This window comes from Populus nigra, chromosome 6 (genome assembly GCF_951802175.1).
Source record: "Populus nigra chromosome 6, ddPopNigr1.1, whole genome shotgun sequence".
Classification (NCBI taxonomy): Eukaryota; Viridiplantae; Streptophyta; class Magnoliopsida; order Malpighiales; family Salicaceae; genus Populus; species Populus nigra.
The window spans coordinates 11331109-11344584 of NC_084857.1; the positions used below are offsets into that span (position 1 = coordinate 11331109).

At 33.5% G+C, this 13476-nt stretch overlaps 1 protein-coding gene and 1 long non-coding RNA gene across 4 annotated transcripts; one reads left to right on the forward strand and one right to left on the reverse strand.

The window, feature by feature from the left end:
- The first annotated feature begins 4255 nt into the window (after positions 1 to 4255).
- Positions 4256 to 5231, forward strand: LOC133698018 (uncharacterized). Its single transcript, XR_009842979.1, has 2 exons — positions 4256 to 4599; positions 4949 to 5231. It is a non-coding gene; the product is annotated as an uncharacterized LOC133698018 (long non-coding RNA).
- Positions 5232 to 6488: 1257 nt separating this feature from the next.
- LOC133696957 (uncharacterized) lies at positions 6489 to 10926 on the reverse strand. Of its 3 annotated transcripts, none has more exons than XM_062119258.1 (10): positions 10650 to 10926; positions 10407 to 10501; positions 9906 to 9970; positions 9682 to 9725; positions 9464 to 9541; positions 9182 to 9335; positions 8215 to 8391; positions 7842 to 7910; positions 7606 to 7760; positions 6489 to 6745 (listed from the first exon to the last, which is right to left on the reverse strand). In XM_062119258.1, the coding sequence occupies exons 1-9, from the start codon at positions 10772 to 10774 to the stop codon at positions 7650 to 7652; spliced, it is 918 nt and encodes a 305-aa protein (XP_061975242.1). In that variant the 5' UTR covers positions 10775 to 10926; the 3' UTR covers positions 6489 to 6745; positions 7606 to 7649. The 3 variants fall into 3 exon arrangements, with proteins under 3 accessions (XP_061975242.1, XP_061975241.1, XP_061975243.1); XM_062119257.1 differs by having other exon boundaries at positions 6489 to 6736; positions 10650 to 10923; XM_062119259.1 differs by lacking the exon at positions 7842 to 7910 and having other exon boundaries at positions 6489 to 6736.
- Between the last annotated feature and the right edge of the window lie 2550 nt (positions 10927 to 13476).

Sequence of the window (13476 nt, forward strand, 5' to 3'; positions counted from 1 at the left end):
CATTTTATATCAATTTTATCTTTAAATAATCTTAATCACTCGATTGGGGCCTTCTATCAGCGTTCCTTGACAAATAAAAAAAACCAATTTCTCTATAAAATGACGTTTTTTTTTCCTTCTTAGAAATGCGTAATTTGGATGGATTCTATGATTAAATATAGATAACAAAATTTTATTGAAAAATTTTCAAACTTAAAGGACAAAATCGATAGAAGAACCTGCGAGGACAAAATTAAAAATACTGATGTGATTGAAAGCGATTTATAAGATTTACCCAAAATTTTAACTGTAAAACCTCCTAGTGAAAAATAAAAGGTTACTCAAGCTTTTCCACCGACTAACATGCAAACATGACAAGCAATCACCCCTGCAAAAAGTCGATAAATCTCCCCAGATGACAGAGCCACTTCCATGGATAGCTCAAGAGAGAGAGACAAAGAAATGACCACCTCCATCTAATACAGTATTTATAACCAGCTACATGATGTTCGTGAAAATTATAGAGGTATATCTGTGATCCTTCTGATGGAATTGGCCCATATTTTCTCTCCTTTTTTTTCTTTTTCTTCATTATAGCTCTCTGAATTGCAGTGGAAAGGGTGAAGCCATGTGTTTTCTAACGTTGTAAAAGGCAAAGCTGAAGTGTCATGGGAGAAATGGAAAAAAAGATCATGCAGATTGGAGCTGGTGACCCAAGTGAAGGACCGTTTCTGGGTTTCAAGGAACCGTTACAAAAGATAAATAAATACACAAAGAGCTTTTATGATGTGATTTCATGCATGACCTCTCCAATTTGTGGGCTTTCTTGTTGACCACAGCTCATATGGATTTTCACATGGTTTACGGGACCCATATGCCTCTGTGACTGCACCATGGCCAGGCCAGGACCCTCCACTATAAGAAAAAGTCTCCCGTTGCGTTCCATCCCCTGCTTGTTTTAAGTTCCATCATAAAAGAAATACAAAAACACCCACATGGTAAAAGAAGCAAAGGGAGGATATCTCAGATTCCATTTGTTTTTTTGTTTTTTTACGTGTTTTTAATTTTTTTATATTATTTTAATATAATGATATCAAAAATAAATTTTTAAAAATAAAAATAAATATTATTTAAATATATTTTCAAACAAAAAATACTTTTAAAAAATAATAAACAAAATATTAATCAGGAGAAGTTTCTACGCGTTATAGTCCTCAACTGTAGCTAGGCAGTCTCTTTTTAGCTTTTGTTAAAAAAGTTGTGCTCGATCTCGACAAAAAAAAAATCTAATATTCTTCCGAGGGCTCTGAATTCTTTGTTACTTCAAATTTCACAGCCACCGATATGATTTTTTTTCCAGTTATATTAAAAAAAAAAAAAAGAATTAGAGATCTCTTAACAAAATAAAAGATGTCGATACTCGTTAACCTACACTGAATTAACACTCACTATGAGCAAGTAATTGTGATTGAAGTGCCGAGCTGGCCGTGGGAGATGTTAGTATTAGACTAATTAAGCTAAACACATCCTCACTCACTGGCTTGAGCTTGGCTTCTTCATTTCCAGCTGGTCCCTTTTCCGTCACGCAAATCCAACGCCGCTCAATCCCGTAGGACCCTCTCCAGTCTCCATACACAGAGCATACATTGAGCAGTTGATGGCCTAGCACAACCTTGCATGCGGAGGTCAAACAAGCATACGCCTATATAATATAACCATTCAAAGGGTGGAGGATCCCAACTCCGGCGATCATTTGCATTTTTCCTTTTCAACTAAACAAGCATACATGGATACAGGTTAATTTGATGTAATATCTGATAATTTTCTTAAGTGAAGCTTGTTTAAACTCAATCACTGTGTAGTATGTGATGGAGGACGATTTCTCTAGCCCAAGGTAAAAAAGAAGAAGAAGAAGAAGCTAAAGAAACAAACATTTTATACTATTTTTTTTTTAATTCTTTTCCTTTTTTCACACTAAAAACTCAATGAATTTCTTTATTTGAAATCCTTTTTTGTCTTGCTGTATGATTAATTTTAAAGGAGTGTCTCTACGTAGAAGTAAAAATAGTTTGAAAATAATATGCTAATTAATTCATTGGTTGATTGATTCCAACTCATTATAAAAAGTTCATGGTTGCTTGACCTGTACATGATATAATTAATTAGGATCTGAGGATTTTTTTTTAAAAAAATAATTCTAATTTTACTAGTTTCTCTTAACAGCTACACGTGTTAAACTCTTACGTGAAAGTCATCACATGAGTTTATTTGCGAGTCATGACATGAGTTCATACCAAGAAAATCTTTTGCTTTCAAAATTAATTTTTAGATTTTGTTGGTTGAATGGCATTTTTTCATGAAAAAAGGACTCGTTTAAAAGACGTGAACATGAATGGTATGATAATAGGGATGATATTAAATATCGTAGTCGGATTTCTTGATATTTATATTATATTTATTAATTATTATATAAAAAATTTAGATAATCGTAAATTATTCATTGGATTTCAAGTATTCAATAAATATTTATTATCCATTACACACGTTAGAATTAAATTATCAACAATAGCATGATTTGAAAAACAAATTGAATAAAGGGCTCCATTTATATGAAAGCTAGCATGGAGTACCTGGGAAGGTGCATTCACCATTTCTTTTGCCTTTACCATTTACAACTGAGGGGAAAATGGAGTTATTCATACTTAAAATTGCTTTACTAAACCTATCAACAGCAAAAAACTGCTTTACTATCAACAGCAAAAAACAAAACTGCTTTACTAAACCTATCAACAGCAAAAAAAAAAACTGCTACTAAACCTATCAACAGCAAAAAAAAACTGCTTTAGTAAAGGAAGTTACTAGTACATAATCTTTAAATCAAGTCCGAGCACATTGAGATATTGGCTCCCATCACGAGTACAAGATTCTGCAGGGTGCAATATCCAGGACCCAAATTATGGGCCATGTTCGATGGCATTAAGCTCCTTTTCGCCTGCAACATAATGCGATATTGATTCTTTTGGATTTGATGTTGCCTGGTTACTTCAATTGTACACTCACTTAGATTATTACATCCTGGTTAATACAGTGCCTCCTTGTGCAGTTTTCCCGTGGGAATGCAGTCGCCAGAATTGCCACCATTAAACGCTTCCATCGTATCTTTGTATGCTAGCACCTTGTATGTATTCTAACTCTATGCCTAGTTTTTATTCCTACAAAATCTTGCTGCAGAGTGAAAACACAGTGACGGGGGTCACGATGATCAACACCTCAATAGCAGCGCGCAGGAAGAGATCGGGGGGAGGAAAATAAACGAGTTGGGGAAATTATTCAACATAATTTCCTAGAATTTATCTTTATATATTTTTAATTAAAAAAGACTGGCATTACCAAACAAATATTAAAAAAGAACACGAATTTGGAAGGGAAAGTTAATAGTATTCCTCCTAAATAATTGTTGGGAGGTGGCGCATATCCGCCTAGAAAACTAGGCAATGATTACACTCCCGTCGCGGTATTCCAGATGGGCAAACCTGCACTATATAAAGCAGGCCCATTCCAGCATGTTCTGTATATAATGGAGGAAGAAATTGGAGGCCTCAGAAAATATTAAGGCTCTTTAATCGGTTAGCCCATACTTGACTGCCCAACTTTTACCGAGATGGGCTTATAGATTAAAACCAGCGCCGAGACCTCAAAAATGGCTTCCCCTGGCCTGCGCTACATGGCAAAATTGTATGTATGTATGTAAAGATTCTCAGCATATTGGCATAAATGTCTCATCTGAGTGGAAGACTAAAAGAGTTTATTTTTCCATTTTGAGACGCAAGAGAGTCTTCATTGTCACAACCATTGGCTCTCGTACCTCAAGGGACGTCAGCTAAGCCCGATGCTTCAACAGTGACCAGTTATTCACTCTCCAGATATCTCTTCTATAAGCATTTAACTGATGAGATGTTGGAAAATATCAATTTCATGGACAAAGCTTAGCATTTCTGGTTAACTCGTCTCCTACAAATCTCACTTTCCAGTCAGCCAGAGGAAAGTAACACTTTGAAGGCACAGTTGCACTTTAAAGGCACCCAATGGACAAGTGGAGATACGGGATGAGATTCTTGTAGTAGACTCTTGAAAGGAGCTTATGTTTACTTGAAACACAAAGAAACCCCACACGAGTGTACTGTGCTATCCAAAAACTTGTTATAAAACAATAGATCAAAAGACTTCAGAAGAGAGGCTTGGGGCTTAAGTGAAGTAAGAGAAGATATGGGCTAGGGATCAAGAGAGTTCATGGAGGTGTACAGAGCACTGCTGATTGGTGAGGTGGCTTCTTCTGCTACAAGGGAAAAAGGGTTTGACAACGACATTGCACCGAGAGCAAAATGTGAAATGCATGATTGGGGATTCAAGAATGTGTCTTGGCTAGCAACAGTTTTGGCCTTAAGTACTTCACCCTTGTCTAAGCAAACCATATATACAGTTCTCCTGTCTTGTTTTTTTTCCCTCCCGTTCTCTCACCTGTAGATGAGACACGCCCACTTCTCCAAATGGGGTGGCTGCAATCCCTCCTCTCTCCATTGAAGAAGCTGTGGTTTCGTCTACACTCAACTCCAAAGAATAGTATGTTCTTCACACCTATAACTGCATTTATCATACTGTCTTCTCTGTGCTATAGCTAGTTTCTGCATGGTTTTAGTTCGTCTAATTGTTCCATCCATGCATCTTTCTTCTGGCATTAACTTTCTTTTTATTTCTTTTCTCATGAATTTAAAACCAGTCCCAAATTACTCGGGAGATTCACTCATCCAAAACCAACTCTTCTAGTTTGTATAAGAATCCATTTGTAAATTTCTTTATAACTTGCCGCCAAAGACTCCCTCGAAATATTTGCTTGATTTGCTGCAATTCATTATGCTTCATCCTTGATTATGCAATTACTTAAGTGCAATTTGTTTGCATTATTTTTCAGGAAGAGGAATATACATTCTGTACGAGGATGTAAAATCCTGCCAGTATGAAGATGTGCATGTCCTATGGTCAATACTAGTGGAGTCAAATACCCCTTCTTTGCCATCAAAACAATGAAGGCCTACACAAGTACAGAGTTCCCAAAAAACTAAGAGATGTCCACTCATGTACATAAGATATTTATCTTGTTCTATAATCTCTTGAAAGGATTTTTGTTTTTGTAGTTTGCTTATTGATTCCTTGTCATCTGAGCTATATATTAGAACATAGCTTTTTCCGCAAAATTCATGCTCGTTTTCTTTTCTTTGTTTAAAAAAAAAAAAAACAAAAACTATATGCAGATGGTTAACACCGACCCTGAAAGAGTCTTAATTCGAAGAATATAAACAATCTTAGTCAGTGAAGAAAGACATTCAATTAAGAGGCATTGGGTGAAAGATGGCTATATTTCTCTCCAATTTGCTTTGTTATTGTTGCTTTGTCGGTTTCAGCAGTTGGGTGTAGCAGTTTGTTTCTTCTTTTCATATCAACCTGAAGTTGACTTTGGAAAACTATAGAATGGATGGGTTAACCTGCATGATTTTCAACTCTATAATAAATTCTTCTTCAATTATTATTATTATTATTATTCCTAGCTATCAATCCCGCTGGTGTTCTGTTCATTCAATTTGTCTAGGAAATCGTTGGGGAAACTGCTTCATATTAATTTGAGTTGGATTTACACGTGGCACATGGAACCTTTTTTAAATTCAAATGTGCATTATATTTTAAATATGACACGTACATATGGCTTTGACTAAACTAAAAAGCCAAGCCAATACAGATTAACAATCTTGATTTGTCTACCAAGAAAATATAGCTGAATCCGAATTGCTTTTCATATATAAAAAAAAATGGACATGAACCTTGGGGGGAAGAAAGGTCGGTTGTGCGGGTAAGTACCTAATAATTGAAAATTATTTTTGATTTTCATTATAGTTTCTTTAAACAAAAGAATGCAAATAAGTCACCAAAAGATTTATGATGATCAAGCAATAATTAATGGTATCTTATTGGTTTTTTTTTTGATTCATTTTTTAAAAAAAAGACAGACATAAAGAGAAAAAAAAAATATAACTCATGATCTATAAAAAAAAATAAAAATATATTCTTTTAGGATTTTTCTCTTCTAATTGTATTTTTTTTTCTTTTAAAGTGGGTTCAAGGTATTATTTTTTTTCTTTTAAAATGAATTCAACGAGTAACTAAAAGAATACCACTAGTTAAGAATACCACTAATTACTCATTAAGCACTATAAAATTTCTTCTAAATCAACAACGCCGGGAATTCCTCCTCGGTTTTTAACATGCAACATGTTGAATTTATTTTAAAAGATTAGATTAAGTATTTTTTTTTAACTGTAAAAATATCATCTTAACAATATATATTTTTTAGACAATTTTAAAAATACACCTTGGATAAAGAATTCATAAAAAATTAACATTTTTTTTTTGAAACGCTATAGCTCCACGATTTGAGTTCATAAAATTCTCATAGTAACTTGAAGCAAACACACAAATTATTACCATTTTGACCAACGGGTTTGGAACAGATAGTACGGGCTCTTATTGCTAAATAAAGTTTTCAGAGCATTTATGACATTTTTTATTGGAAAAGAGTGCAATTGCATGTATCGTAAGCTGGAGGCAGGTAAAAAAAATTGCATCAGATACGCAAGGAGCCCAAAGAATCAGTTCGTCCGCTCTTGCTGTTGAAAAAGCCCTTTTGATCCGCTGAAAAGCAACAGCCCTGCATGAACTACCACTTTTCAGTCAACAGACAGCACCAAAATATTAGAAGCGATGCTATACAAAATAGAGCTCTTGCAAAAAGTATCGAACAAAGGAATTCAGTGATGAAGGGAAAGGATCAATCATGGACATTTGTAGCATTGAATTCAGCAAGCTCGCATTACATAACCTTCGGACCCAATAAGCTGAATCTACAGACCGCCTATCACTAGACATTAAGTGTACTCTCCTAGACATGTCAAAACAGTTGGCAAATTTCTTGGCTAGACACCGAATTCTTTCCCGGACAAGATCAATTCAGGTTATACCACAAATTACTGCCAACAACATATCAAACATAGAGACATTTTGGCCATGTACAACAAGCAACAGGATATACAGGGACAAATTGAAGAAGGGCCAGAGCATAATTATTCTTTAAAATAATAATTGCAGATTAAACACGAGTACAGTTTATAGGCATTTCTTATAAGCAAATTATAGCAGAGACTGTTAGGGGGGACTAATAAAAAGGATCCGTTACCATAACACATAACTCACTAATTATTCAAGATTCCTAATTAGTAAAGATGATAAATGGATATAGGGGCCAGATGCAATTTAGCCCTTCAAGAAAACCAATAAACCTATTGCTAAATAAAAAGTAGGTATTTTTCCTGTCAGTTAACAGAGGATACTCAATGTCATTGTTGGGGGGGGGGGGGGGTGTGGGGCAGTGCAAGTATGTTCCAAACTTCCAAGTAGAACGGCATAAAGAATAAGTTTTCAAATGCTTCTGGTCATGCAAGGAGATAGAAACAATTCGTATTTTAGGAATGACATTAGGGAGTAAATTTCTGATATCATTGTCTTGCCATCCTTACTTACAAGGCTTGTGTTGTGCTGTTCTCACTGGGCACGGATTCCAAGGATTATAAGGACGACTCGGACGGGTGTTCTCCAACACTTGGCAGCCAATCTTTAAAGAATGAGTGGCAGCCTATCTCTGCATGGGAGAGGGCACCAAGGGGAGTTACAGTAATCTGAAATGAAATGAAAGAGTCGTGTTAATCATGTGCTTCTCTACTCAGAAAGATTCAAACAAGTAAAGAAAAGATGCCCACATATCCTTGCTGAAGAAATTTGAAGTCCGCATCATCGATGTCACCTTCATTAAGTTTCACTTCTAATACCTAAAGAATTGAAAAGACCATATTACATTTAAATTTGGAATCTAAGAACAAAAAACTTTTCTGGGTAAAACAAATGATTATTAACAGCAATATCCTTCCATCTTCAACTCCTTTACAAAGCACAATAATTTCCAGCTTATGCATAATCAGCAGCCTACCATCAAGTTTATTTCCATCTCCTCTTGAAGCGGCAATATATCATAGCTTACTCAAAGTGTTTAGATCAAATAAAATTATAAGAATATCAACGTAGAAACACAAATAAAAATAAAGGGGTGGAGAGGCAATAAGGAAAAAGACTCACTTCTCTCTTGAACAAAAGATGGTCTCGTGATAAATTTAATGCACCAGTCTCTATTGGTGCAGTTGAATCCGTATCCATTGTCATTGTTGATAACATTTTCCCTCCTCGCATGTCAGAAGTAACTTGGCTCCACCCCATTTCATATATGCTTTTACCCTGCTTGGTCAGCTTATACCCCTTTTGGAGGCACAAGAAACAGTTAAAAATAGCACATCTAAATTTTCATTTAAAAGCATGGAAGAATTAGTAAATCAATGATAAAACTAGAAAACATGCAAGTCCTAAACTTCGATTAACAAACACAATAAAGAACAAAATGAAAATGAGTTATAAAATCAGTGCCTCCCTTGCCCTCCTTAGGCATGCTACAGTAATTCATTCACAGAATTAGAAGGAATCACGTGCAAATCAGATTTTTGATATTATCATGATAACCACATACAGGGGACCATACAGCATTCAACACCTTAGGATCTTTATGCAGCGTAGCTTTAACCTTAAACCTGTCTGGGCTAAAAATTCATCGTCTAACATGAGATTAAAAGTTGAAAAGATTAAGAGAAAAAAAAACTCATTACTTCAGCAAATGATGAAGAAAAAAAAAAGTTAACCTGACATAAGAGATATGATGTTTGATATCTGCTAATATCAATCAGAAAAAATTCATGCGGCATTTGTGCATATTTCAGATGAAAGACTAGAGCGTTATACTTTCACTAAACACAAGTGTGCGTGTGCGCAATTAGGTCAGCTGTAACATTGAAGGAATATCAATAAATGGAAGGCCGAATCCAGGCAAAAATCAGGACTAAATCCTTTAAAATGACACGACCCCTTCTCTGGAAAACACACCAAAGTAGCTCAATCTAGAAGATGCATCCAAAATAAACAAAAATGCCAAAATGTTTCATGATTTCATATGCAACTGTGATATGTTGAGAACCTGGTCTCGGATTTATCAATTTACCTTATTATTAGCAACATCTGTTGGAAGACCAATATTCAAAAAACACCTTAAAGGATAAGTTTTATTCTTGTTCTCAACGAGTACCGCAGTTATTATTGGTATGCAAGCCTCAGCAGAAAGAGTGAAGTTCTCAACATTGCTCTGACCTCGAGACCTGTACAACCAAGCAAGCAGTCATATGGGAGAAGCAAATTGCTATTCACATGATACGTAGTAAGATACTAAGCAACAATAACAGTATCACTGATCTAGCTATGTAGCCTGAAAAATATGTCTGTATACCAATTATATGATACAGAGATTGCAGGTATGTCATTAATGAAGGCCTCTCGAGCACCAGCGACTGTTCCTGAGTAAACACTGCAACTCCAAAGAAAAACTCTTACTTATAAATGGGCAGTTGAGTAGACCAACAATACATTAATGACAAGATATCAAAAGATGTAGATTCTACATTTATTTAAAAAAGAAAAGAACAAAAATATATAATTAATACTAACATGTTATAACCACAGTTGCTCCCAATGTTTATGCCGCTAATTACCTGTTTACAAAATCCAATCTACATAATCAAACATTTCTATAGCTAACATCAAAGAGTGATCAAATTATTGATTTGTCATTGCGATGCAAATCCAAATGCATTATTTTTAATGACCCAAAAAAAGGAGAAGATTATCAACATTTTTATAGCTAAAGTTAAATAGAATTAAGAGAGAGTTACCAGGTCAGGAATTTTAGGAAAGAGTGATTTGGAGATTCCTAAAGAAGTACAATCAGCTGGAGTTCCTGCACAATAACATAAAAAAAAACGCGAAACTTTTTAATTTCTTTAAATTCTTGCAATTAATCTAAAAACAAATATTGTCGTTACAAAAAATTAAAAGTGAATTAAAAATAAAAATAAAAATATTGTTAAAGAACCATCTTAACTTAAAAATTTAAACTGTTAGGTAAAATTTTAATATATGATTTATATTATTCTTTAACACATCGTGAAAGCCTTTTAAACTTAAAACTTGTATAGATCTATATTATCTTGTATTTAATTTTTATCAAATAAATAGAAATGATGAGATTCGAACTTGTGACTGCTTAGTTATCAAAACTTTGATACCATGTTAAAGAATTATCTTAATCTAAAAATTTAAATTATTAGATAAAATTTTAATATATAATTTATGTTATTCTCTAATATATGTTTTAAAAAAAGAAGCAAGCAAACCAGCAATTGCATAGGCAGTAGCTCCTTCAATTTCCACTCGTCGAGCAGCAATTGGTTCAAGCCATGTAATACTATGGCTCGTAGCTGATTTCTCCCTTCAAATTAATCCAATAAAAAAATTAATTCTAAATTCACGATCAACTCATGCAAAAAACGATTTCTTTCACCAAATAATAAAATAACTTCCCACACTTTACAATTCAAGAAAGAGCTTATATAATTTCGGAGATAGAGAGAACGCACGAGTCCGGAGCGCAAACAAGGACCTGGAATCGCCGGGTAGAGACCAAGACCTGAACCAGCGCTCGCAGTCCTGGTGCGTCGATACCGTCATCGTTGGTCACCATGATCGTCGGCTGGTTTTCCATTTTTGTCGAAATGAGGGCGAAGGTGAGAAGAGAAATGAGTTTTTCCTTTATAGTGGTGTAAGTGTAACTGTTGATGAGAAAATAACTGAATTTAAGCAAGCGGATGTTTTTCGATGGCTGGTTGCGTTTGTTCTCTCCAAGTTACGGTTATTGGTAACGGAATATTCTTTCAAATCGGGAAAAAAGAAGAAAGAATAAGAAGAATAATTCAAGCAGGGTGGTTGGTTTTATGCTAGGGTTTTTTTTTCGGTTAAAATTATTGGTGATTAGAAAGTTCGTGCAAAATATATTTTTAAAAAATTTAAATGTTTTTATTTAAAATAAATTTTTTTATATATTTTTAAATTATTTTTATATATTGATATCAAAAATAATTTTTTAAAACTAAAAAAATTATTTTAATATATTTTTAAATAAAAAAATACTTTAAATTACCACTACCGTTACTTTTCCAAACAGTCCAACTCGTTACTTCCATGGACGGCTGCCTAACAAGTGATTCTCAGTATCAACTTCGCTTATGTTGGTCCATGTCCATCCATCCTAGACTGACATTAATTTCTGCCAGCTTTGATCTGCAAAGCCTTTAAAATTTAAGAAGCTTCGGCGGATAGCTTTGAATGATTTTTTTTATTAACAAAAAAATAAAAATAAAATGTTGCAAGAGTAATATAACAGATGTACGATTCACTTTGAATCACATTGATCTATTTGTCTTTTTATAGCATTTTGGTTTTTCTTATAATTTTTTATACAGTAAAATTACTTGAATATTTTTAAAAATTAAAAAGAAAATTAACATGCCTCTTTTAAAGACCATTGTAATGATTTAATTTATCTTGAAATCAAACTTTACGGGTTTTTTCATAATTTTATAAATGTTTCTTCGTATTAATTATTGGATCCTATGAATAATATGGTAATTTAATAAATAAATAAATAAAACAAAAAATAAAAAATCATTTACGTATGCAATGCAACAAGTCTGTTTGTTTGCGTGGTTGTTTCAGCAAAACAAATGTTTGGTTACCTAAAAAACACAATTTGTTTTTGGTGGGGCCCACTATAATTCACGTTTGAAACATGATTTTGCCGAAGTAGCTCTAAGCTGCTTTTCTTCAAACAATGTTTCAGTGAGCAGTGCAATTCACGTGCATTGTTCACGTGAACAATGCGAGTGAAATGCACTGTTCACTTAAAACAATGAACAGATTGTTCACTTAAAACAATGAACAGCTGTTAACGTGAACAGTTTTAGTTTTTTTTCAGCGTGTTAATTTTTTTAACAGTTTTTTTTAAAAAAAACCTAGTTTAGAGTGAATTAAATTCACTTGCACTGTGATGTGAACAATATTTTTTTCCCGAAAAACTAGTGTAGAGTGAATTAAATTCACTCGCACTATAATATCAATTTTATGTTTGATAATAATTTATCTAATTTTATTACACTCTCAAAAAATTATGAAAACTGTAGTTTTTATCGGATAAATTTTATACTTAATGGAATTATAGATAGTTTAATGGAATAATAAAAAAATATTTTATATAAAGTATTATTTATTCCATAATGTAATAGCAGTAATTAATTCTACAATATTTAAATTTAAAATCATCAATATTAATATATTTTTTTTACTTATTTTATAACCTCAATTTAAAAAGCATTATTAACCAAACACATTAAACTACTTTTTGTTCAACCTCAATTTTAATCATAATTTTAACCAAACATATATAAATATCATACCAACATCAATTAAAAATATTGTTTATAAAACAACTTTTTTAAACCACAACCATAAAAATTATCAAGTGTTGTGTATTAGAAGAACTACCGATGATGGTGTCCATTACTTAATTATAATTTTTACTAAAGTTTAGATAAATAACATTTTACTTCACAAAAAGTTTGTAACAGTCCGGCCCAACCTGCCATATATTATCTGTTTTGAGCTTTACCGTCCTCACGGATTTATTCTTGATAACTACGCGTGATTCCAAAACATGTCTAACAAATTAGCAACCAACACTACTAATAAAATCAGCTACCTAATCCTCACCCGTCAATGTGAGATATTACAATCCATCCCTTTAAGGAGCCCGGCAATCCCATCAACGCAACCAGACAGCCAATAAGACCAGTTCTGATACCAAATGTAATAACCTGACCTAATTTGCCAGATATTATTTGCTTTGGACCTTACTATCCTCACGGATTTGTTCTGTGACCACGCATGACCTCAAAATGTGTTGGATAAGTTAGCAACCTGCACTACTAATAAAATCAGCTATCAAATCATCACCCGCTGACATGATATATTACAAAGTTGATGCCAATTTTTTAATAAAAATATATATTTATTTACAAAGAATATTATTTCATTTAAAATAACAAATTAAATAGCCTTCTCTTTTCAAAAAAATAAAAATAAAAATAAAACCAGAAACCCTATCCCCATTATTTTCCATCTTCTTTCCCTCCGATATATTTTTATGATAATAGATGGGCTTCGCCGACATTGAAACTTGAATAATTTTAAAACTTGAATAACAGAGTTCACCATTGTGACTCTATATAGGATTGCGGCTTCCGACACACCCACTCCATGATCCTAATCTTGCACCTTCTAGCACTCAGCTTGAAATTCTCAAACCGCATCAAGTTCCTCTCCATCCAGATGGTCCATAAACACTGATAAAAC